The following is a 24,026-nucleotide window of genomic DNA, read 5'->3' on the forward strand; positions in this document are numbered from 1 at the left end:
AAAGGTTGTCAGTCATGTATAATGCCTGAACTTGGACTTGACTGGAAGAGCTAGGAATACTCAAGGAGAAAAGACCAGTGTCTGCACTGCAGCCAAGTCTTACCAATAACCTACTAAAATGGTTTTAATACTGACATTAATGTCTGAAATTACCATTTTATTTTGGTCTCCATCCTCAACTCTTGTTTCATCTGGGCAGAAAAGAGGCATTACAGCATTTTCCTTCAGAAGATACTTGGAGAAGACATTAAAAAATATAATTTTTTGCAAAATCACACAGTTTGCACAGGCATGACACAAAACAGATGGCCTGACACACAAGCGCAGACATGTCACTCAATATTTTCTTTCTTCTTGAGCAAGGGAGATCCAATTGAGATTGAATACTTCCAGATGTCACTGCAAAATGTGCGACGACAGCGGGAATGATGACTTATCACTGAAAATGTCATCAATGCAAAGAAGCTAAGTGAGCCACAAGAGACATCTTTTATACCAATCCAAAAACAAATAGACCCTGCGACTGATAGGTTGTAGTCCTGACTCTCTGACACATTAAAGATGTGGATGTCCCATTCAGCTGCTTCATAATTCTGTTTGCATATAATGCATGGCAAAGTTTCCATTCTCACCTCAAGCTCTGTCCCATAAAGACATTGTGCTCTGATTTCCTCTGAACAAAAAAGGAAACTGTCATTATTGGTCAAATATATGGACACCCTGGAAATATAAAAAATAAAATATATGATTAATTGAGATTATAATATTATGTTGTGATCTATTATTTAGATTATAATAATTGATACGTGTTTTTTGATCTTCTTATTGGTGAGGTTGATTTATTTAATTTATTTGGTTAAATATTACTATAGTATTGATTGATAAAGGCACCTTTTTTAGTATTTATGAAAGACTTTTATTTACTTGGTCATGTTCTACCTGCCTCACTTAACAAGTTTGCTGGGGTCAAGCAGTAAACAGAAGCTCTTTACCAAGGATTTAGAACATAACATTCATTGCAGTTCAGTATATCAATATGCTAATGGTTAACAGCCCTATTTACCAGTTGGCATAGACAAGGGAGTCATGTTTCACAAAGCTGCCAAGGCTGAGGCAAACATAGAGAGCAGACGTGTCCGACCAGAATGATGATGGCTGTCAGAACTCAGACTCAGAGTAATAATTCATTGGACCCTTCTGAGCACCCAGCACCACATCTTCTGCAGTAAGGTAATTGGATACATATATGTTATCGACCAACTGTTGCACAAAGGTTATTACATATAGGCAGAAAATGAGAAAGAAGTGACTAGATTTGCAAACGTATCATATATGCATAATGATAGGTCAACTTTTCCACCAGAGCCTATGGGTGAGATAATTGTATGGCCTAAGCATAATCTCCTTCTTTACTGGAGACTGAACATTTAAAGATTGATGAATGTGTATTATCATTTTGTTTTCACTTTGTGCATTCCTATTTGATCTTTATTTGATGTCCCAGTGTATTTTGGTTTGACATATTGAGCATCAATATTCATGAGAGCTGTCTGACCACAAGCAATAAGACACAGTGCTTACCTTCCCCACATATTGTGCCTCTGGACCCATGTGCTCCTCCAGGACAAAGAACTGGTTCCATATCCAGCCTCGCTTTGGCCTGTGGTGGACCTCTGTCTCCCCATCTTTAGTCTGGTTGTGATTATGGGTCAGGTTGTGGTTTCTGGAGATCAGTCTGGCTTGCCCATGGTGGGTTGCCCCATAACCCCCCTCCAGGAAACACAGACACAGAAGCACAGGACATAGGCAAGAAGTGCGGCTCACCTTCATGATGGCAAGGAAACAATATTCCTGGTATTCCAAATTATAGTGATTTCCCAAAATATCACAATATTCCAAATAATTGCAGTATTCCAGAAGCAAATATAATCCTGTGGATGTAGGAATCTTCTTTCCTCCACGACTGCGTCTTTTTCCTCTGCCTGCTCCAGCCAGCTCTCCTGCTGCTGTACCCTGCTTCAGTGGTGTATAAGAGGTGCTAGATCCGTGCAGACAGAGGGCATGGGCCAGAGGGCCACACAGCTTTGAGCACGCTCATGTTTCAGTCTTCTGTCTCAGGAGGGCTGCAGGGGTGAATTTACATAATGGACTCCACGAGATCTTGATTCACAAAACAGTTGTTATTGCGTTTAAAAAGGTTATATCAGGGCCCTGAGAAGACTTAGGCCATGCTGAATCTTCTGAAAAAGCAAAAGAAAAAAATTCTAAGATGATTGTAAAAGACAGTTAGCAGCCTAATTTCATAATAAAGATGTTATTCATACGTCTGTTCATAACGCATCCTAGCATGTTAAGTTATACACACACACACACACACACATTCATATATATATATATATATATATATATATATATATATATATATATATATATATATATATATATAATACATTTTGACTGTTGATTAAGACATTTTGCAATCAAATATGTAATAACCATCTTTTACTGTAATCAAGACTGTAGTATATGGAGAGAAGACTTATTATAGAACTTGTACACTGGCATTCTGAATAATAACTTCATCAGAGAGAAATGCAAAGTTATGATAAAAAGAAGTAATGTCTTACCAGGAGCAAGGGCAATAGAACAGTCAAATATGGGCTGACATGAGACTTACTAGTTATGTCTTTGAAAATGACTTTTTTTCAGAAGCATAACCAAAAGAACTATCAGAAGAAACCTTACTAAACCATGTTACTTGTGAACATAGCTGTTTGACAGAACGCATTGAAGAAAGAATGTGCAGGAGTAAAATAAAGATATAACAGATAGAAAACTGAACAGAAGCCAGACTGTCAAGGGTGTCTGCTCAAGAAGTAAGGGTTGTGAGTAAATAATTAACAAAAGCGAAAAAACCCAATTCACATTTTACTCAGGATATTTGTAACAATGTATCTGTGATTCTCAAAGGTGTAATTGCCAAACCTTTACACTTGTTTGTTACTTTTTTAGGAAGAAAAATAAGGTTAGGAGAGGTGATATTGAGTAAAAACAAGTATTGCCAATTAGCATGACATTGGCATTAAAATTCTGGATCAGATACTGCACTTAAATGCCCCCCTGCCAAAGAAGCCAAGTGTAGCAGGGCTAGGGAGTAAAGTTCAGTCTGGTTTTGGCAGTGTGTGTTTAGGATTTGGAAAGCTCAGCTGTGGGCGGGAAGGCTGGCAGCCTCTGAGGTATTCTTTTGTCAGAAGCCTGTTGGTGTGATTATGCTACTGTTTGTAATTAAAACACCTCATCCCGTCTACTCTTTGCAACCTGTACAGACCCAAAGCCCCCTCTTTGTTTGCCTGGCTCCTGTTTCACAGCTCTGTTGAATCACAGGCAGCAGACAATTATAATTATAAGAGGAATCCTGTTTGTACTCTTGTTGCAGTCAACAGGATTCAGATTTTAGATGCTAGGCCTACAGATTTAAAGATCTAGTGTGTGTGTATGTGTGTGTGTGTGTGTGTGTGTGTGTGTGTGTGTGTGTGTGTGTGAGAGAGAGAGAGAGAGAGAGAGAGAGAGTGCAAAAGTGAAATATATCAAATGGGAAGTGAATAAGATACATGATCAAAGTTAGACTAACAATAGCAAGTGACCAAATACTAGCTAAAGAGAGAGAAATGAAAAGAAAAGAATGAAGGAAAGAAGAAGGTATGTGTGTGCGTGTGTGAGTGTGTTGGAAGAAGTCAGTTTGATAGTTTGTCAGACAAGAGGAAAAGAGAAAAGGTCATATACATTATTACAAGATAGATAGATAGATAGATAGATAGATAGATAGATAGATAGATAGATAGATAGATAGATAGATAGATAGATAGATAGATAGATAGATAGATAGATAGATAGATAGATAGATAGATAGATAGATAGACATACTGGTAACTAAATGAATGTACAGATAAAAGAGGTCTTGTTCAGATAATGTTGGTGAAGAAAAATTAAGAACATAAAAAAACACAAAATCAGAGATAGAACTGATTTATTTCCCCCTCTTGCCTCTCAGAGTTATCAAAGTAGTCTGAACAGAAATAGAAACAGAAGTGAGAAGCTTGTGGGTGTAGAATATTGACACAGTGAGGTGAGAAAAGTCTTATGTTTCTCTACATTTTGCTTATAATAGCTAATGTATGTACACTTGCTGCCAAACGGTTTTTCAGACTCCATCATGAAATATACACAAACAGGTGGGTTGAGCATACTTATACAAAACACACCCCCTCCACACACACATATGGGATTGGTCTTGTTTTCTGACACAAAAACAAGGAGTGAAAAAATTATATTTTCTGGTCATCTCTATCCAGTTGGCAACAGTGGCGATGCTTGCAGAAACTGAAAAAGTTGGTGCAACCTTGAGTGAGTCATTTCCTGACTACCACATCCTCAATCTTCTCATCAACTAAGGTTATAAGGACCTTTGTTATTACTTAGGACTTTACATCATGATATGTGAATTTTTGCTTTCTTGCTGTTTTTATCATCAAGTTGAAAGGCAGGATAAATTTTTGGAGAGGGAACATTGTTTCTTTTCCTTTTGCACTTTCTAGTATGTTTGAGGCAGGAACCAGAAAAGAAGTGGCAAAGATACTTTGTAACATTCAGTTCTATATTTTAGATGAGATATTAGGTAGGATTTACAACACCTCTGCTTTCAGTGACACACATAAAAAGTACTCATGGTGAAATGTGGGTGAGTCAATGCTCTATTGACTATGAATCATGATTATTCACTTGCTTTCACCACAATCTCACCCCCTTTAACACACCCCTTCACGTTTTGACTCCTCTTCGACCTCTTTTTTATTCTGCTATGTTTTCCATATCCATTTATTTCAATATTGCCTCCCTTACAGAGCCTTTGGCCATGCTCTCGAAGGGCAGGCCTTTAGTGTACTATTTCACAATGAATTTCTGCACAGTAAAAATGCCAGCATTAAACACATTCCTGCAGGGTTAAATTGAGATCAAAGGAGTCACATTTTGTTATATTAAGTTTGAAGTCAGACCCCATAGGTGACTCCAGTGATTTCAGGTGACTGCTCATTTAAACCTGCCTGCCTTCTGCTCAGAGGGAAAGACAGAGACTGCCTCTGTATATGTCAGCTATGACACTTCCCTCTTCTGACACCATCACTCCACTTTCCTACTTCTTCGCAGCCTGTCTGCTCATCATGCTGTCAGTTTTTTTTTTCAGCCATCTTCCCTTCTCCTCTCGATTCTTCCATGCCTCTCCTCTTATTTAATATGTTTTTAAATGTGTCTAAATGGTAAATGTGTCCTTTGTCTTATGTTGTAGTGCTGCATGTCATTCTGTCAGAGAACGGTGCAATGCAGAAAGTGATGTTTTGTCAGAGGCGATGTCTACTCATAAACAAAATTGATATCACGTATTAGAGATGCTGTTAAATTTAATTCAAAAATGAAAGAATTAGCTGCAAAGTATGTTCCTCTTCTTCATGAGCAGAGTGGCCTAAACTGCTTCAGTACTCAATCTGCAAAGCATTTGATGTGGAGGTGGAAAGAGAGAGGCCATTAGGAAAGACATAGGTGTGGGGAAGAATGGAGGGAGGGAGGAACTGGCAAAAAAGTAAAGGGAGAATGAAAGGAAAGGGATTCTCTTGGCTTCCTCATCACAGAAGAACACTGCCTGTGGGACAGCATCCATCTGCTGCACTCTTACCAGATCCACTTATTCACCGACAAAATCTATTTACCTTTAAAACTCTCTTCATCTCTCTCTCTCTTTTTCTCTCTGTCTTTCCCTCTCTCTGCTGCATTGCAGCAGACTGTGAGGTATGAGATCTGGTAGAAGAAGTCATCAGTGATAATGTGCATGACCAAATTGATCTTCAGTACGTCATCTCTAACTAACTGAAACTCTGTTGTTTGTCTTGGAAGTCTTACTTTACCATATGTATTAGTACATTATGTAAAGGCCTCTGATACATATGCTAAGTGTATGATTAAGAGTGGTGTTTCTAAATGCTATTGCAGTATATTAAGTATATGATTGAATTCCTGTAGCATCTTTTTTCCCTAGTGAAGCAAATATCGCGTGTGTTCATATATGTGTACCTATATTTGTGAGTCGTGACAGCTAGGTGACAGCTATTTGTGCATGCTCTGGGGGACACAGGTGTGTTTTGTGTGCATTATAGAAATTGCAAGAGGTGAGCTCATTTGTACAGAAAACTACTGTGATTCAGCAGATTAGGAACTTCACTTATGAACAGCACTGCATGCACACATGCACATGACTCCCCGCCAATATTATGATACTGGCATTAGCTTGTAAGATAAAGCCAGTCTGCTGAAGGAGTAGGAATCCATTGTCTGTTTGAGGTATAAGGGACCTCGAAGGTGTCAGCTTTCATCATCGTACACTGAACTGCCTACAAGTGGCTAGATATAATAAAGTGTGTGTGTTATGGGTTTGTGAGTGAGAGTGAGTGTTTGTAGGTAGGAGAAGGTAGGAGAAGGGTGAGTATACAAGCCAGTTGCTGAATATTGTCTTATGTCACCATGTGCAATGCCACAGAGGCATCTGCTCACAGGTGCTGAGAGCGAGATAGTGGAGTAAGTGCTTTTGTGTGTACATGCAAGTATTTTATGTTGAGGCAGATGAATGCAATGCATGGTGATTTCAATCACAGATGTGTACATGCATTCATGTGTGTTTAAGTGCATATGTGTCAAGAGGAATTACTAAACAGGTAATGTATAGACAGATTTCCTTGTGGCACTTTTCTCATCCTATCTGGGAGTATAGAATCAATAAAGAGACTGTCCATTTGTCTTTCTCTCTTCCTCTCTCTCTCTCTCTCACACACTCTCTCTCTCTCTCTCTCTCTCTCTCTCTCTCTCTCTCTCTCTTATTCATTCTCTGTGTCCTAGCTACCTAACTAAACCTCTCCATTTAATCATTACCCAATGCCCTGTTGCTCTATTTAATACTTTCTTGTCACTAAGCACTTCATTCTTTTCATTTTACACTGTCTAACAGCATCTCTGACTATTTTCTCTCATTGTGCCTTCATTCTCACTCTCTGCATGTAAGGACCAATTAACACCCTGCTCCTAGGCATGACGGCCTGTTGCTTTGCCACATCTTTAACACACACCAATGACTAACAACCAAGCTTTAGGAGTGTGATTAAATTGTATCTATTCTTAAGCTCAACTCTTTAGATCCTTTTTTGATGTCTGAATGTCAGGTACAGGTCTGAAGACCTCTCTGAAGACCTGTATGTTTTAGTGTCTATCCAATAAACTGTAATTTTACTCTTGAATAAAATGTGATGGAAATATATGGCAAGATAAGACATGCAAGGAAAAGATATAATATTATAGTTACCATTTTGCCATTTATTTTCTTGACAATGCATGTTTGCAGGGTGTAAAAATGATTCAGAGCCACAAAGAAAGATGGAAGAAGAACTCACATTCATGTGATTTTTTTTCTATCCAAAGCTTTTTCAGTTAAAGTGCACAATTGGTAAGATTACTCATGGCCATTTCTGTATCAGGTAATCAACAATCATATGCAGCCTACATACACGGCCCATGGTTTTACTGTACCATGAATGGTGAGATTTTATAAATGGTTAGAGCCGTTTAGCATTAAGCCCTTGCTAGTATAGTGCCTACTGTCATACACACATACACACCCACACACACACACGCACAGAGATTTATGTATATGTGAAATGTAAAAATTTGGTTTTATGTCCATTACATGCGGTACATGGAATATACTTGCTGCTACATATAGGCAATTGTCAGGAAAAAAATATATATATATATATATGTATGTAAACTTTCACTAGAATAACAAATAATCTTTGGCCTCAAAAATGTTCAGTTCAAGAGATTTTCTTTTCTCACTCTGAGGCCAGCAGGACCCTTGGGAAGCTGCAGGGGACAAAGTTTCATCAGAAATGGAAACTCCGCATCTCATTTTTCAGCAGGGAGTATTCCCTGCTGCCCTTAGGTGATGGCTTTCTGTAAAGAGCTCCCCATGCACTATGGCCACGCTGTAGACATATAAATAAACTGCAAGACATTCAATCCATCACACCACTTCCCTTTCCATCCCAAATACGTTAACAGAGCTTTATCAGCCACACAGCCACAACGAAACTGGACAATAACAACTAAGGACCATCTATATTAGTATTAATTACAATCACTTTACTTCTGAGGCCATGATATGAAGTACCCTTAAATGCCCTTAAATCATGGTTTGGGATGTGGTCTTTATTTGTAATTTATTGTGCAAGTGATAAAAGACTTATACACTGCTGCTCTGGGTACAGTGGTCTGTGGAGCCCTGATTTATCATATATAAGATGTATATACAAAAAAAGCCTTGGTCATTTGATATAAGTTGTTAGCTGACTAAAGTCTTCTCTATATTCATTAAAATTCAGCTATGTTATTAATCCACAAAATTGAAGTTAGGTTCCTGACATGCTAACATGTCTCAGAAGGTAGTGTCCAAAATCACTACCTTGTTTCACTTGCCGATTCTCTATAACGTCATGTAAATATATATATTTTTTAATGTAAGGAATCAAGAGAGTAAACAAGTCAACCATTCTGAGCACTACTTACCACTGAAGTAGGAGAGAGAAATTGTAGTAATCCGTTTTTACAAGTCTTGTGTAATACCTTATTGTTATATACTGATAACTATGGTGTTTTTAGATTAATAACAGAGAGTGGACAGAACACTCTCTGCAGATCCCAGTGCAGCTTAGCCGTGCCATCAGTGCAGCTGCTCATACCTGACACATGCTGTACCTGAGACATGCTGTGGACTGCCTCATACGACTCTTGTATCAGGTTTTCACTCAATACAACCATGTGTGACAGGACCTTAGTTGGTTTCAGATGAAAGTTACTTGTGGAGAGGCTTAGCTGAGATATCTGTAAATAATATTATTTCTAGAGAGACCATCTTCTTCCCCTGAAGAAGATTATCAGGAAAACTGAGAGGATAAAATACTCAGTTGTAGTAATGTGCAACTCCATTAGCTGGTAGAAGACTTATACAGAACTTGATTCCGGATTAGACTAAGATGTCAGTCATGTTATTATCAAAGTTCCTAGGATATTCGAATAAAGGCATTTTGTTGGGTCTGAGAACTTAACACACTTCTGCACACTTCAGAAAAAAATCATCCTGTTGCCGTTGGCAGCCACATCATCACTAAAGAGAAGTACGCCAGTACCAATGGCAGCTGCCTGAACCCTTGCCATCATATTTCACAGAAGAGGTGGCATGCTTTTGGATCATGAGCAAGTATTTTTTTAAAATCACTATTTCTTTTTTACCATCAATCTGGTACAAGTTCATGTTCATCTCCATCCGTAAGTCTTTATCCCAGAATTCCACAGGTTTTTAAAACATTTTTAAACATGATTTTTCTGATCTTCTCCATGGTGTGGTAAAACTTCTGAATATGTGGTATAATTTATGATAGCTGCTGACAAATCTAAACACACATCTTTGATAGTGTTATTCAGCATAATAACTGCAATGTATATGCTCTATGAGCTAAACATTAAAAGTATCTAAAATTATCAAAATTATTAAAAAACAATCATTTCTGCATATATAATTTAATTGTTCTATTTATACTCATCTCTCTGTGTCTTTCTCTGTCTCTCTCTCTGTCTCTCTCTCTCTCTCTCTCTCTCTCTCTCTCACTTACTCACTCATGATTTCTACTTACTGTTTATTAGTTCTGTCTATAAGGTCTCAAAGCCTACCAGTTTGAACTGTGTAAAAGGTTGCATCTTGTAACTGTTGCGTTTTAAACAGAAATCTAAACTACAGTTGACATCTTTGTGTGCAAGTGCACATGAATATAGAGGGTGTTTTTGATTCAATATCAGTCCTGAATAGTTTCCTGCTTGCTTGCACTGACAAGGCATGAACTTGGGTGGGGAGTTTTCTCTTTGCCATGACTGCAAAAAACGCTTACATTGAGAGCTCATTTTGTTATTTGGGTGCAGGACATTTATCTTAGTTTCAAGTTGCTAATATAGGATGAGATGGTAGCATTATATCAGTTCAGACCATGACCAGCTTGAGAGAGATGAAGAAAGAGAGCAAGCAATTAACTATAAATGGTGTCATTGCACATTACCATTCATCCAAAACACCCTGGAACATCTTCTGTTTTCAATTAAACCCCAGCATAAGCATGATTGCAGCTATTATGATGTCCACAAGCATTATAATATGTAACACAGCAGGTGTAACTGCCATGAGCAAGCTTTTACTCTTCATTTTTTCCGCTTAAAGGCATTCTTTCAGCAACTGATTTTCCCCAGCACGCCACAATGCAAATGACTGAAAAGCCTTATGTGAGCAGATCTCCAATCAGACTGAAATGTCTGCTTGGTGCCATCATGTTAAAGACTTTATTCATGGATCTGTCTGTGTTCACAATTGTAGTTTGTTTAATTAGAAAGTGTTAGGGTTTTAATCAATTGTCAAAGAGTGAACTATGGCTAGCTATTAATGTATGGTGTGAGCTATGTTATATTGCCTTTCCACTGATGACTCACTAGCATGGTGTCTGCATTAGGTGACCGAACTCAGTGATATGTACAAGTTTAAAGATGTACATATATTATGGTCTCAATTTAACTTGGCACGCCTACACAGGAATGGTCTTTTCAAAATGTGTTCAAATTAAGTACAGTTACACATTAGCAAACCTCTTTTCAATTGTGAATCACTTTATTTGAAAGAATTGTTTTTAGTGAGGCTTTTGGACTGGAGCAAGTACTGAATTAAACACTGACATGAATTAATGAAGAATAAAAATAAAAGCAGCAAAGGGTTGCTTTCAGTATCTACAGAGACATTTAATATGTGTATAATTAAAATTCCTGCATTATTATAGACTATGTAAAATGTAAGGAAACATTTGTAGCCGTCTACATCTTAAAATAAATTTTACAGTATCCATATATTTATATATTTAGGGTAAGTATCCACACACACATAGTATCTCTCTGTTATATCTCATATATCACACATATCTCGTGTGTGTGTGTGTGTGTGTGTGTGTGTGTGTGTGTGTGTGTGTGTAGAATGTGGGATTGCTGGTAGAGCCTCAGTCTAATGTGTTGGTAAACACTGTACAAATATACAATGTTGATAAAACATTTTTTTTTTTAATAAAAAAGAGCATTTAGAAGGCAGTTTTGAAACCACTGCTCATAAGCATTTTAAAATCTTTGCCTGCCCTAACAGGGAAACTAACAAAAAATCAGGTTTACATATTGTTTGAAATTTGTTAAATTCCTAGGTTTTTTTTGCAGTTTGAATTGCTTTATTGCTGTTTTATTTAACTAGGCCAATTGTGTGTTCATTGCCTAAGGGTACTATGTGAGGCAAGACACTATCCCCACAGAATCCTCTTAAAGCCAGCTAATGCTTTACTGAATGCACTTGTGGAGTGTGGTCTCAGCCAAATCATTCTGGAACAAGGGGCCCAGTTAAAATGGATAGTGAAATCATTCTCCACTCACTGACCAATGAAGAGCAAATCCATGCCTTCTTTCTTCTTATCTTTTTTTTTGTTGTAAAGATCTTGCAATTAGCACACAGTTTCTTGAAATCCAATCCACAGCTATCCTTTCATGCTGTCAGACGGTAAACAGAGCTCTCTCTGTGTGTTCTGTGTATGCATGTCTCTATGTGTGATTGCCTGTGTGTGTGTGTGGGGGGGTGTGGGGGGTATGTTCATATGTGTGTGTTTGAATGTGTTAGGCAACGTGGCAAGACATAACACCACTAATATACTACTACACTAATACCGACACTGACATTTATAAAGAGACACACACCCAACCTGACAGCAGTTTAATCTCTAAATCATCATGAGTATGCATCTCTACTGTCCTCTCTCCCTTTGTGAACTAGCACAACAACATGTTTCACACTGGCTAAGTGAATACTCTGGTTAAAACCATAAGGCGATAAGCCTGATAAGCAGCTGATCCACTCTCAGCCATGCCTGCGTGCTGCTTAGTAGAACGGACACATGCTTGGTCTTCTCTCTCTCTCTCTCTCTCTCTCTCTCTCTCTCTCTCTCTCTTTTTCACACACACACACACACACACACACACACACACACACACACACACACTTATAGGAAAGAGAACAGAAACTCCATAGATGCTTGTAGTTCAGGTAGCAGAGAGCAAGAGAAATACAGCAAGTCTGACAACATGCACGATGCATAGATAATGTACAATTCTCTCTCTTGCGCTCTTTCTTTCTGTCTCTCTCTCTTACACTGCTCACTTCTGCCCAGTCGTCTTAACTCACCTCAGCTACTTATTTCTTTTTTCAGTTTCACTCCATTGCCATTCTTTCTTTGATGTCTCGGAACATCCATTTAAACCACATTATGTATTATACTTATTACATGCATACGCAGATATTTCTTTTTTTAGACCCTCTCTCACTATTCATTGCACACACACACTTACTGAAATAAAAATGTTCTTTCAATATCCCAGATGTATTCTGAAACCAATTAGCAGTAGTAGAGGAATAGCTTGTACCATACCTCATGAGATGGTTCCAGAAAAGCATTCCCTCTCTTGCTGGATGCCTTTAACTGCACTTTCTGTGCATTTTGCACCATTTTACCCTGCTTCTCTAGTCCCTCAGTGAGAATCTATCCATTCCGTGCATTGTGTGTGTGCTCTTCTCTGTGTGTGTGTATATGTGCGTGTGAGGGAGAATCCTCACTGACTCCCCCACTGCAGCAGCTTAGGTAAACCAAAAGCTCTGATTGGCTGGCTTAAAGCTCACACAGCGTCTATCATGCCTGCACCAGCCTTCCAAGAACCCCCCCACCTCTCACTCTATCATTCTCTCACACACACGCACATGCACGCACACATACCCACACCCACACCCACAGACACACACACACGCACACACACACACACACACACGCACGCACGCGCACACACACACACACACACACACACACACACACACACACACACACACACACTTGATTTTCACACCTCCTTTTGTTATCATTTCACATGCCTCATGTATTTTTGTTTCTCATTTGTTTCATTATAGAGACTGGTAGTTAAAGCTGTCCATCATTCAGTTTCCAGTACTGGCAGTCACCCTTTCCTTTCTCATCAAGCTATCCTTGACTTTTGATATCTGGTCAACCTGCCAGTCCCTCTCTCTGGTCTCTCCAAACACTCCCACCCACCCTCTGTCCTTTGCCCGTTTTCTCAGGTACACTAAAGGCTAGCGGCGACTCGTCTCTCTCAGTGCCGTCGCTCTCTCCATTGCCTGCTCTGAGGGGAAATGTAATGAATAATAAAGGGAAGGAGATCAGGAAAGAGGAAGGAAGAAATGATGGAGAGTAGAAGCATCCTTCATCCTTCGAGAGTGCATCGCCTTGGGGGAAAAAAAGAAAGAAAGAGAGAAAACAGAGAGAGGTCTTCTCCATCAATTACATGGGCAGAGGGTGGAGAGTTGTTGTTGGTGGCGGTGAAAAGAAAGAGGGCAGAACTATCTACAAAGAACACCGACACACATTGGGAGAGGGAAAAGTGAAGGCTGAGCTGCAGATGAGAACAAATAGAGGGGTGCCAGAAGACAGGAGACATGACACAGTTTCAAACTGCTGGAGTCACCCCCCCCCCCCCCATGCTTCATGGCTTCATCATTCAGCTTCACCATGCAAACCAACCCACGGCTAAGCATTCCCCATGTGCTTAATTCTTAGCTGTTGACTTACATGGTAATAGGCCCTTCATGTAATGAAAACGGCAGAAGAATCATGAGCACCTAACATGCATGCAGGGTTCCAGACCATGATTATTCTATAGACTATTTCCAATGGTAAGTTATTATTGAAAATATTCACTCTAGGGCCAGGGTTAATCTGTGTGGGAGATTACACGTCAGCTTCTATACTGAAATCTTATTCTCCCACATTACAGTGCTGCTCACTCAAAGGTTAGTATAATGGTACAAATTATGTGCTTGTAATGGTAGTTTCTACTCTATAGTCATTTCCAATTAAGAACCTTTATCAGTAGAGACCTTTAGTCCAGAATTGGATTTAACCTGTTTCTGGAAAATTAGTCATACATTCAATGTACAATCAGACAGCTTGAACTCAGCCATGCTTAGAAGCATGTGTGATGTTGAAACATAATTTCTTGTTACTTATTGAATGAGGTCACGCTAGTTTCATCCGTCCTGTATTATGAGTTAAGTAGACAATACAGGGATCTCTAACATTTAAACAACTGAGCAGCTTTATGGACTCTGACTGATGCTTATCTATTGATCAGAAATGCTTTTTTCTCCCCTTTCTTCATCTTGTTCACTTGGCATACACTATTGAACTCCAACATCTGTAGCCTAAATGTAACAGTAAACAAAAGAGTAAAAGAAAGAGTAACCATAATATCTGTCAGTGACTACCAAAAAGGCCACTACGAAAGCCAAAATTATAGCTGTTGCAAACCTATAAAGCCCCGAGTGGCAGTTTGTGTCATCAATAAAGATAATAATAAATAATAACATAATAATAATAATAATAATAATAATAATAATAATAATAATAATAATAATAGTACACTATGTTACGCACCATTCAGCATCCAGCCAGGACAACACACATATCCACCAATCACACTCCCAAATCACTTTCCCAGTCCCAATCACCGGTATATTAGCAATTATCACTTTCAGTTTTATTTCTTTTAAATTCATTCCCCCAGGTCCTCTTCTGCAGCACTCTGCGTTAGCCTCCTAATGAAACTAATGCCATGCTATCTTTCTTTCCTGAGTATTGCCTGTATTTTGGGGGTATATTCAAACCATTCCAGTACATTCAATTGCTCCTTGCTCCTTTTACCATAGCTAGGATAACTATGTTAACATTGCTGAGCAGTTGTCATGCAAATAGATTTGCTGAATTGTGCTTACAATTATGAGGACAGTCATTTTACCGTTTAATGTCCAAGACAGATGTTAAAATGAGGAGCTAATTGATGGCCAATAATACAGATTGAAAGACAATATTGTTAGAACTACATAATTCAGACAAGACTAAACATTTATATTGACATTATGATAAATATAATAACTGAATAATAAATTTGAATGTACTTAATTCTACAAAATAAATAGGAGACATTTTCCAGCTTTCATATGTTGGCTGAAGCTAAAACCACTGTAAGCAATTATTTTTGTCAATTAGCCTAAGCACAATGGGGGAGGCATTATATACTCAAGCACATCAGATTTGAAAATGCATCTTCAGGCTGGTGTGTGTTTGTGTGGGCTGTTCCTGGGGGCATGAACAAATGGCCAGCAATGTTGTGCATATGTGAGTGTGAGTATATATATGTGTGTGTGTGTGTGTGCGTGTATGAGAGAGAGAGAGAGAGAGAGAGAGAGAGAGAGAGAGAGAGAGAGAGAGAGAGAGAAAGAAAGAAAGAAAGAAAGAAAGAAAGAAAGAAAGAAAGAAAGAAAGAAAGAGCTCAGTAAGTCATGACAGCAGCCTCCTTCATGGCTGGATTGTTGAGATATGTAGCCTGTTGGGATGTACACAGCTATTGAGTTGAAGTGGTTAAATACCCATGGACAAATCATTTCCAGTTAACTGTCCTAAGGGAAAACAGTAGAATACACTCTGAAAAAAGCCACTCTCAATTGTATGGGGAAATATTATTCAGCTATTCTCATTTCATTCATGTGCTCCCAGTTAGCAGCAGAAAACCTTCTAGTGCCACCCCACTGGGCACACAACTTTATTTCAAAGACCATGGCTTCAGATTCAGTGAAACATTTATTAAGATTTTTAGAGATATCACAGCTTACATTTTTTTAGATTTGAAATATATATATTTCTTAAACATATAATAAAATGTAATACATTTTGGCACATAGTTTAAAATGGAATTTCATTTGATCATATAACTTATTATTTTAGTGTGATAGTGCATGGCAGGTAACCATTGCTTTGTTATTCTAAAACCAAAAGTCTATTTTAAGTAAATCAGTAGTTATTTGTATTCTAAAAGTATGCACTTTAGGCAGAAAGGGAAACAGCAGCACATGGAAAAATGAAGAAAGTCCATCCAAAGACACCTGTGAAGCAGCCATTATAGTGAAAATAAGACATCACATTATAAAGTAGGCCAAGGTCCACTTTTTTGCTGAGGTTAAAATAGATCTATTCATATATTTGTCTCAAAATGATTTTCACATGTTTATCAAATTCAAGGTAACCAAGGAAACACTTGGGATTTAATTATTTTGTTTACTAGCTTGTGGTGGGGAACTGATGTTTTGTGGAACATTTTAATTAACACAATATGTATGCTTTACATGTCTTATGACCCAGGTTGTAACAAATGCTAGAAATATTCATTGATATGTGTTATTTTGCTTTGTGTATTATCTTGAATAACAAAGGTACTGGTCAAGCTGGAATAGCCAAAAACATGAGCTTGTTATTAAAGGTGGATCCTCAAGTGGCCTTGAAATTTTCCACAACATACTGCAATATGTTAGGGTTGACTGTGTTTGTTTCCAATCTACCTTAAAGCTGCAGGGTAAAGGTTCCCAGTGTGAGACCATTACTTGCTTTTAGAGTTCCATCACTGACCTTGGTCCTCCTTTTTCCTCATTTTACATGCTTGTAAAATGAAATGTGGTCATACTGCATTCCAATCAACTCTGTCCTTAGTTATGTTATCAAAGCCTCACCTCTTAAAGACTTCTCTTTTAGGCTTCATTAGTAAGAGCAAACTGACTTGGAAACTTGAAAATGTTCTTTTGTATTAAAAAGTATTATCAGAAAGACTCTTATTTAAAGACTCTGAAAACGCAATGTGTACATTTGTAAGTCTGTGACTTTCCTTCTGTTTGTATCTAGACAGTGGTTTTGTTTCACTTAATCCTATTTCACAGGAAACCAGAGTGGAGCAAATGGAAAGTGTGAGAGCTGTCACTTACCCCCTTCAAAGTGGACACACCTTCCAGGTTTGTGTCATGTCAGTTTGGGGTAGAAATGCTTTAGAATAATTTTTCTGTACAGATTAAATATTAGCGCTCCTGACATTAAACATAAGGATTAATCAATTGATCTTTGGGTAATTTCTCAGAACCTGTAAGCACTACTTTTCTTGGACTGGTGTCTTGGCCAGGTAATTATATCCTCCATCACTGCCTAGCTTTATTTAAAATCAACAAATTTGCCCTACTGATGCCACAGATCATGAGCTTTTTATTCATGGACAGCTCATACTCTTGGTTCTTTGTGGGTGTGTTTGTGTCTTTTCTTGTTTGCTATTATGAGTGGGCTGATGGAGACTAGCATTGCCCTTTAGATGGAAGAAGAGATCAATATTTAGTCACTGTAGAGCAGTATTCATGCCTGCAGCTGAAATCTAATATGGAATACTGCATGTTAGGGTCTAGTTTGAAACCCACAACCTGCAGGCACAATGCTCTGTAATGGCATCTCAGTGAAGGTTAGTGCTAAGGTATCCCTTGTGTGGTGTAATGGGGTTAAATACATTCCATTGCATGCCTATTACAAAAATAGACATACATTATGGCTTCTAAACTTCTAGACCCAATATGTCCATATTGGGTCTAGAAGTTTAGAAGGTCTAATGTGTCTTGGAATTGTGAATATAGACAAGTTATGTATATAAAATATTTTCCTGAACTTAGAAACATGTTTTAATTTAGGAATAGGCATGGGTTCATGTTAACTTATCATAAAGGTATCTGTCATTGAACAAAAAATAAACCTTTATTTCAATAAGAAGTACATCTAATTTTAAAGTTTGAAACAACCACAATGCACTGGGCTTGTTTGCATTTGTTGTGCTAGTGTCTTTTTCCCTGCCTAGAGGTATTTATGGTAAAATCCTTTGGAGTAAGACTCTGATCCTTTTACATGTTATTTGGGATTGGTTGCCTTGGCAATGTTATACCGATACAGCAATATGAAACCCAGAGTACAAAGCAAACTTATATTGTTGATATGAAAAAGTCATTGAACCCCTGTTCTCCATGCTGGGCTCCAAATATTGACTGATCTTTCAGTGCCATTGTTCTTTAGTAAGACTACACAAACAAGCACAAGTAAAATGTAAGTATTAATTTACACTGTACAAATTTAATTACAATTAAACTTGAATGCATATCAGTAATCTGGAGCACATTATCTGCCAAATGCCATAAATGCAAATGTAAATTTGTTTGGTTTTTTAATTTGTTTTTCTCCTCATTAAATACTGAAAAAAAGACTGGAGGATGACTGGATGAAGACTACAGGATGACATGAGGATGAATGGAATCCTTTGGATGTCTCCTTCAGCTGGGAGTGTGAGGATACTCAAGTATATATTACCACAGGGTAGAAATATATCTGTGGATGACACCCAGACATGATGATAGCATACCAAAGCCATCCCACTTTCTATATTAGGAAAGCATTCTTATCATTCTCAAAGACCATTGATTACTTGTGTTTGTGATGGACTGTAGCAATAATGTATTTTACATATTCACTAGATAAAACACCACATTTAATGAGTATAATATAGGCAGTCTTGCTTGGAGCTTGTGGTTCTGTAAAATGGAAAATAAAAATAATGTGGTTAATATGGCCTTCACATATGTATCAGTGCTACTAGCATATCGTGAGGTGTTTGCTGTTTTAAAGTAGATTTGGATATATTTCAATATACTCCCTTGCTGGGTGATGTTATACACAATAAATGCCACACGTAGTGACCTAAATGATACATGTATTTGGTTCTCATCCCTTCACTCCTCTCCACCCTTCACCTGCATTTGAACTTTATACTAGACAACATGGAGAGGAAATGAGAAAGAGAGAGAAAATAAGGAAAGCATTAGTATGCAACCCTAGTGTTTAGGGGTTAATAGAAAATGGAAATGATCTGAAAGAATCTATCAATTCAATAGATAAAAAAAATCAGCCTACTAATTAATAACATCTATAATTATTTTAACAGAGGTTGGCACACTGTAATGGGAAAATATTCAAGAGATACTACTCTTACAGTAGGTAATGTTAGTAAAAAATATTTCAACTTTCAAATAAAACTCTGCTGTATGTCAGCTTTGCTTCTCCTTAGGCATCTTAAAAAAAGGTTCATTTACTCTTATTCTTCCCTTGTGTGAAATACTCTTTAAAATATAAACCATGCATAAAAACAGTCTAGGGAGTACTTTTAAAATCCCCTGCCAACCCCCAGCCAATTACCCTGTGACGGTTCAACAGACATCAGTGACAAATTCCTTTATTTGAATATAATTAATATAGATAGGCCTTGTGCCCTTGCATTGTCTCAAGCTTGAAGAACTTAAAATGTATTGCTCTGAACCAGTTATGAACAGAATCAAGACTATTTCCCCTCATTATTAATTTCTCTCCTGCCATTTGTTGTGCAATTAACAACGTGTAAATATTTTGGTGTAATGCTAATAAATATAAATGCTAAAGTAACTATATTTCAACTTTTAGGGTAACATTGAATGAGTGCAAGTACACTGAGTACATGACAGAGGTGTTGATTTTCAAAGTAATTTACTATGCATAAAAATGTCTAAGTTACACAGCACAGTGTTTTAACAATGATAAGTTGTCCACTGATTGCACTTTACCATAAGAATCACCACTTGCTCTTGATTGGTGCAATAGAAAAGCATTCCTCCTATCATCATGGGTTTGCTGGTTTGAGCAACACTGATGCCACAGTCAGTCATAGTGACCAAGAAAGCAAAATTGACACTGCTCTCTGGTTGGGAGGGATGACATTACTCCGTTGCCCGTCAATCATAGTGACACTACACTAGCCAGTTGTGTGGTCAGACTTGCTGGAGAGCACTTTCCTCCAAGTGGGTTCAGCTACCAATTGCATCAGCATGGACAGCAGCTCAAAAAGATGTCGTGCCTGGCTTCACATGTATTGGGAGAAGCACTCAATCACCTGCATCCTATGTAAGACAATGGAAACCTATCTAGTCGGTAGGTGGGAATTGGCTTGATGAAATTAATAATTGAAATGAGTAATTGAAAAAGAATCTACTTTTTTTTTTTTTTACTTTTGAATTAATTCTGTTTTTTTTCTTTTTTAGTGGTTTGGATCCAATTTGCAAAAAATCTGATTTTATGTTTTTTGTTTTGGTCATTTTATGTTGGGTAATGTGTTCTCTGAATGGCTTTATATTGAATTAGTTGGATATTGATGTTTGTACGCATTGTAAAAATATTCTTACATATTTCAACCCAGAAATTATTGTCTGTTTGAATACCAAGGTATTCTTCCAATTTACATATTGGTGCAGTGATATTTGGATATTTTGTTTTTTGTACAAAAGGGCATACAACTTGAATAGAACATTCGATGAGTTGATGAATTTATTAATAGGACTACTTTCAAAGAGTGGTGGTGGTTTCCTCTTCTATTGTGTTATTTTAGACTTTAATTACACAATAATATAAGAGATTCTTTTCTTGCGAGTTGATATTTACAATTCATAAGTTCCTAAAATCTGGATCTGGATTGTACCTCAGGGTGAGTTCATGTTTTCCATCAAGTTGTTAAAGTTGTTCTGATTTTAAAAATAAATAAATAAATAAAGATTGTGATGTTTTTCAATGTTATTAAGAAAAGGTAATTCTGATATTAAATATTTTGACATTCTGATTGCTGTAATTGTTGATAAGGATAGTGTTTAATGTCACTATGTATCCATTTAAACAAGAACTGTAATTGATTTGCTAAAAAATAATGATACAAATTAGGTGCAGCTAGATGTCCTTGCTGTTTGGATTTCTGTAAGGTCTGTAACTGTAGTCAAGGATTTTTATTCTTCCAATAAAATATGGTTATTAAACTGTTCAGTGTTTAAACCATTTGATGGTTGGTTGCGCTGGAGTCATTGTGGATACTTGATTTTTGGTAATACAGACATTTTATTTGTAGCTATACATCCGAAAAGAGACAGTGATAGGTTCATCCACCATTTTAGGTTGTGATCTATTATTTGTAATAGTGGTGTAACACTGACGTTAAATAAATCTGATCAGTTTTGACTGTCCTTGAAACTTCCAGGCACTTAGTAGGTGGACTTGTCGAGGTTGATGGTATAGTCAAATATTGCAGAGTAAGTGCTGATACATTTACTGAGAGCTTTAAGAGATGTTTTGGGATTCTGTACAAAAAGTAGGATATCATCAGCATAGAGGGATATTTTATGTAATTAGTGCCATTTCCAGTTGAAGCTTCTCTTATGTCACATGCCATAAATGTTATGGGACAACAATAACTGGGTTTTAATTTTCACATTGCTGGTATTTATATATACCCTTACTTTATTTGGTCTGCCTTAAAACTACACCTCTTAGTCATAATTACATGACTCTTAACTACCTAGAATCCTACTGCAGATTTGGCTCTGTGCTTGATTGCTTTAGACTCTTCATTGGCTATTGATTCCATGCTCTATTGCCTTCCTGGTCACTTCCTGGCACACCTATGTGCTCCCGTCATCCTCACAGAGACATGGGAAGCTAACAGAGGTTGATACGACCTCTTTCTGTGACACTGAAAGTCTGTAGTAAGCAGACAGTGCTGTCTCATGGCTCTGGATTCGCTCCCAAGCTGAATGCCTGAGTAAGGAATAGAAAGAACACACACACTCAGATTTATGAGATAGGGACTCATTTTTTTTCACAGTCCCAATTTCAAGGAAAGGAGGGAACAATAAAGTCTGATTTCAGAATGCTTATGTAGATTTAAGGTGATATTGCAAATCAAGAAAATAATTAAACCTGTTTTAAAGCTTATAGGCCAAGATTCTAATATTCCAATGTTATATAGGCCCTTTTCCCTATTAAATACTTATTTAAAGAGTGAACCTTTAAAACATGCTGCTGTATGGAGCCTGGTGATTGGCTTAGGAGTCAGAAATGATCAGTATGATTTATCCAACATTCAAAAATGTTTTGTTTTTGTCTAATTTTTACTTTTAATTCTCCAGAATGAGCATCTTTTGTACAACTGTGAGCGTTTAAGCATTTATTTTGAGCCAAGAACATGTTTCATCCTTTAGAAGCTCACAAAGATACAAAAAAATCACCCATGTCTCACAGACTGATATTAGAAATTACTGTTCATAATGGAAGCATGTAAAAGCTGTCTTGAAAAAATCCTTTTGTGGTCTTTGTATTTATCTGTGCCCTGTTTGGTTCTGCCTTCAGCAAGATAATGGAAGATAATGCAGCCCCTGCTTTTGAATAGGCTGCTGGTTGAATGGCCCATCATGGAGAATCTGACTTAAATCAACTCCTGGTGGGCAGTTTGTTAAAGAATTGAAGAATAACAAACATGAAGATGAAACTTAAAATAATATCAAGGCTATTGCTATTCTAATGTGTACAATAAAGCTTAAATAGAACAAACCAGGTACAAAAAAAATGAAATCACAATTACGTGTGTTTTGTGCTTCAGAATAAGTCAAGCCACCTGTAATAACTATTATGCAGTGTGGAAATTTGATGGTTTATATTTAAGGTTATTATAATCCTTATTTCTCAGTGTAGATGACTCTGTTACTCTCCAATCAAGAGACAAGTAACTTTAACCAGGTCTGATACAGGACAACATACGGCTTGGTGATGAAGAAGATTATATTGGAATCAAAATACATGTCTTCTCAGGGATGCTTAGGGAGGTTAATGAGTTTCTAAAATGATTAACTGGTGTTTTATAATGAGTAAATGTCATATTGTTATATTAAGTCTGTTTTATGGAAAGAAAATTACTCACTGAAATTTTATTTTGTGTTTGGGAACATTTTGAAAATTGCCCCAGTCCGCTTTGCCTCTTGCCATTGTTTAGTTAACTGCATGCACAGATGGCTTGTAGCAGTATTAACAGAATGGAATCACATGCTAATTATACCTGAGTGTTTTGTATGTTTTGCAACTTTTAACCTGGTATTTTTGTATAAAATTAAAACAACTAAAAGGGGAAGCAATATTTGATTCTAGCTGTTTCAAATTCAGGGAAGGTGAGACAGTGACTGGAAGCAATATTACCATGAAGGGAACTACATTTAAATTGCCAGGAGTATTATTTGAGAAATTTATTTATTGTTACCTAATTAAAATGCAAATGTAGTTTTTCTATCACTCTCTCTCTCTCTCTCTAATACTTTTTCATATATCTTGCATAGTTGAATTAAATGTAGTGCTCTTAATAAATACCTCATAATTATTCAATAACTATTAAAGAATATTGAAGATTAATAAAGAACTATCTCATCTTGCATTTTTTTCAATGTCTCTATGGAGTCATTATTCTGTTCTCTCTGTCTTTCTCTCTTGCCTCCTTTTGATACCATCTAACACAAGGTTGCACCACAAGATTCAGAAAACTGGGAGTTATTTGACAATGCAAGACTGCTCAAATTGCATTCATATCACCATTTTGCAGTTAGAGGTACAGAAATAGGTGTGTTCTTACATTGCACGACAACTAAATGAACTGGTTTTCATTTAACAAGGCCGTGTCTGGCAGTTGTATGATTGCTCAGTCAGTGCAAGGCTGTAATCTCACCCAACCTTGCTGCTCTGGAATGAGCCCGCCTGTCACATTCACTCTGTTTGCTCCTTTTCACAGACACAGTTCGTCAGGTTCTGTCTCCTACACACCCACTCAGGAGAAATGAAGAGGACAGAAAAGTGTGGCAGGGTGGTTTTTGTTGCCATCATAGGTGATCTGATTGCAGATTGTTGCCACCATACACCCTGGACTTCTAGCTGAATATGAGATGGAGTGAATATGTGTCTTTCTAGGCTAGAGCCGCTATGGTCTACAAGGGGCTCTAGTCTAGATAGACA

General features: G+C 37.4%; 1 protein-coding gene and 1 long non-coding RNA gene across 8 annotated transcripts in view; one reads left to right on the plus strand and one right to left on the minus strand.

Moving 5' to 3' along the window:
• Nucleotides 1-12,921, minus strand: part of LOC113576448 (cadherin-18) — a 64,050-nt gene extending 51,129 nt beyond the window's left edge. For 2 of the 6 annotated variants that reach the window (XR_014117120.1, XM_081697203.1), the window contains exons 1-2: nucleotides 12,645-12,921; nucleotides 1,582-2,240 (exon numbers count right to left, since the gene is read on the minus strand). Coding sequence is in view for 5 of the 6 variants with exons in the window: in XM_081697203.1 (XP_081553329.1) it covers nucleotides 1,582-1,830 (249 nt within the window). In the remaining variant the exon portion in view is untranslated. Of the gene's footprint in view, nucleotides 1-1,581; nucleotides 2,241-2,627; nucleotides 2,875-12,644 lie in introns of those variants that run through there. The other 4 variants (XM_081697202.1, XM_081697200.1, XM_027008511.3 and 1 more) reach the window with 4 other exon arrangements.
• On the plus strand, nucleotides 1,082-20,676 carry LOC145651276 (uncharacterized). 2 transcript variants are annotated; one of them, XR_014117121.1, is made up of 5 exons: nucleotides 1,082-1,230; nucleotides 17,045-17,116; nucleotides 17,239-17,280; nucleotides 18,191-18,236; nucleotides 18,393-20,676. It is a non-coding gene; the product is annotated as an uncharacterized LOC145651276 (long non-coding RNA). The 2 variants fall into 2 exon arrangements; XR_014117122.1 differs by having other exon boundaries at nucleotides 18,207-18,236.
• Nucleotides 20,677-24,026: the final 3,350 nt, after the last annotated feature.

This window comes from Electrophorus electricus, chromosome 15 (genome assembly GCF_041902795.1).
Source record: "Electrophorus electricus isolate QZ-2024a chromosome 15, ASM4190279v1, whole genome shotgun sequence".
Taxonomy (NCBI): Eukaryota; Metazoa; Chordata; class Actinopteri; order Gymnotiformes; family Gymnotidae; genus Electrophorus; species Electrophorus electricus.